At 63.9% G+C, this 2,028-nt stretch overlaps 1 protein-coding gene across 1 annotated transcript in view; it reads left to right on the top strand.

Moving 5' to 3' along the window:
- SMTNL2 (smoothelin like 2) overlaps positions 1-1,782 on the top strand; it is a 13,681-nt gene extending 11,899 nt beyond the window's left edge. Inside the window, exon 8 of the mRNA XM_077746884.1 lies at positions 1,448-1,782. Coding sequence (XP_077603010.1) covers positions 1,448-1,574 — 127 coding nt within the window. The 3' untranslated portion in view covers positions 1,575-1,782. The remainder of the gene's footprint in view (positions 1-1,447) is intronic.
- Positions 1,783-2,028: the final 246 nt, after the last annotated feature.

Genomic DNA, 2,028 nt, shown 5'->3' with positions numbered 1-2,028 from the left:
TGAAATGCGGTCGGAGAACTTGGATCTGCAACTCTTCACCGTCAGCGAAGCACCTTCCCGGGCCCGCTGCTGTCCGAGCTCGCACGCCCCTGACCCCGAGCCCGGCCCCACCCGCCTGGGACGCCCGGGTGCCCGTGTGTTGGGCCAGGACCTGCCACCTCACAAAGCTACCGGACGCCCCCACTGGCCACCGACGCCAACCCGAGGGGCGGGGGCAGCAGGGGCCCTGGCANTCTGGGTCTCCGCTGAGGAGATGGCACAGAAGGGGGTCAGAAGTCGCAGAGCCAGGATCTGAGTCCTGCTGTTTAGGTCCCAAATTCTGGCGAAAATGACAACCCCCGGGGACACGTCCTGAGCTCTTTCCGGGCACAGGAAGTGCGCAGTGCCCGGTCAGCCCCCCGCCGCCCGGCGCAGGGGCGATGTTCCGTGGGGGACTCGGAGCCCTGCGGGAGTGGAGGGACCTCCGTGCCCAGAGTCAGGGAGGGTGCGGCTGGGCCGCGGGCGGGGGGGGGGCAGGGCACCCTGGGGGCACAGAAGGGGGCCCCCCCGGCCGCTGCGGACGGGTGGACAGGAGGACACGGCTGGAGCGGGTGCAGGTGTGCGCCCGGCTGGTTCCGCCGCCAGGTCTGCGCCCGGGTCAGCGTCCGGAAGGGCACCCGCTGTTACTTCAGGGCACCGCGCTGCCCTGTCGCTGTGGGCGCCGCCTTGGGGGCCATGGGACCTGGGGACGGCAGGGGCGCCGATCTCTTCCCAGCACAGCGTCTACACCCGTGTTTCCCAGAGCGCAAGGCACAGGGCCCTGGGGTACTGAGGTGGAGGTCGGCAGGCTTAAGCTTGTGACCCGTCAGTGGGGAGGGAGATCAGCTGAGTGTTTCACGACCGCGTTCGGGAACAAGTGCGGGGTGGGCGTGGGGTGGGGGCACAAACACCCCGAGAAAGTGCCGGCTGTGGAACATTTGTGAGCGGCCTCTGCGCGCATGTGCTGATCCGGGGAGGAGTCCCTGAGGGCGCCTCTCCTGAAAGTTTTAAACGACGGCTTTAGGAGCCATGCGGGTCAATTTCACGGTTTACTTCATTTTACGTTTATTTTTATGGTTCCTGACGATCTTCACACGCTGCCGACGGGCACTGAAGTTTCTAGTGAAATTTAATTTTTAAATTAAACTGAAATTTGACTAATAAAGTTTTGACTCACACGTACTTGATAAGTGGATTTAGTGAAACTTCAAAGCGGAATTTAATGTCACCGAAGTTCGCAGTAAAGTCGGTGTGTGTGAGTCAAAACGTGAATAGTGTCCGGTCCTCCATGCGGGGACCTGGGCAGCACTGCCTCCGGGTTGGGGTCTCCCGGGGTCTCCCGAGGTCATGGGAAGCTGCTCTTCTCTCCCCAGGGTGGCGGTGCTGGCGGATGGCGGCCCCGGGCGCTGACCCGGCTTCTGTGTTTCAGGAACCTGGCCAACTGCGAGCGCCTCATCGAGGTGGAGGACATGATGGTCATGGGCCACAAGCCGGACCCCATGTGCGTCTTCACCTACGTCCAGTCGCTGTACAACCACCTGCGCCGCTTTGAATGAAGCCCGTGGGGGCTGGAGGCCGGGGCATCAGCCCAGGGGGCCGTTGTGGGGCGCCGGGGCCCCGGAGTCGGGGCGACCCCACCGGAGTGGAGGGCGCCCCTGCCGCCGTGTTGCCGATGCGCCCCCCGCGCGCAGGGGCTCCGGGGCCAAGGGAGCGCGCTCGGTGCTACGTCGTTATCTCCCTTCAAATAAAAGTCTTGTCTGTGGATTCTGGAATCTGAGATCCCTTTTCCCGCGGGCGAATTTGATACATTGGCTTCACGGGTTACACTGGTTACCAAGTGTGTTCNATCTTGCCTTCCTTCCCACCGTCCCTGGGCCTCTGCTGGGGAGCAGGGAGGGCGCCCCAGCCCTGCCTGACAGTCTCCCCGGGTCCTGGGCAGCAGATGACCTTCAAGTCACCCTGACTGGGCGGTGGGAAGGCTGTCGCCTGGTCCCAAAGCGCCCTGTCCTT

Source organism: Crocuta crocuta, unplaced genomic scaffold (assembly GCF_008692635.1).
Source record: "Crocuta crocuta isolate KB4526 unplaced genomic scaffold, BGI_CrCroc_1.0 scaffold139, whole genome shotgun sequence".
NCBI lineage: Eukaryota > Metazoa > Chordata > Mammalia > Carnivora > Hyaenidae > Crocuta > Crocuta crocuta.
Note: the sequence above shows the minus strand (reverse complement) of the source record. Positions and strands in the feature narration are given on the sequence as shown.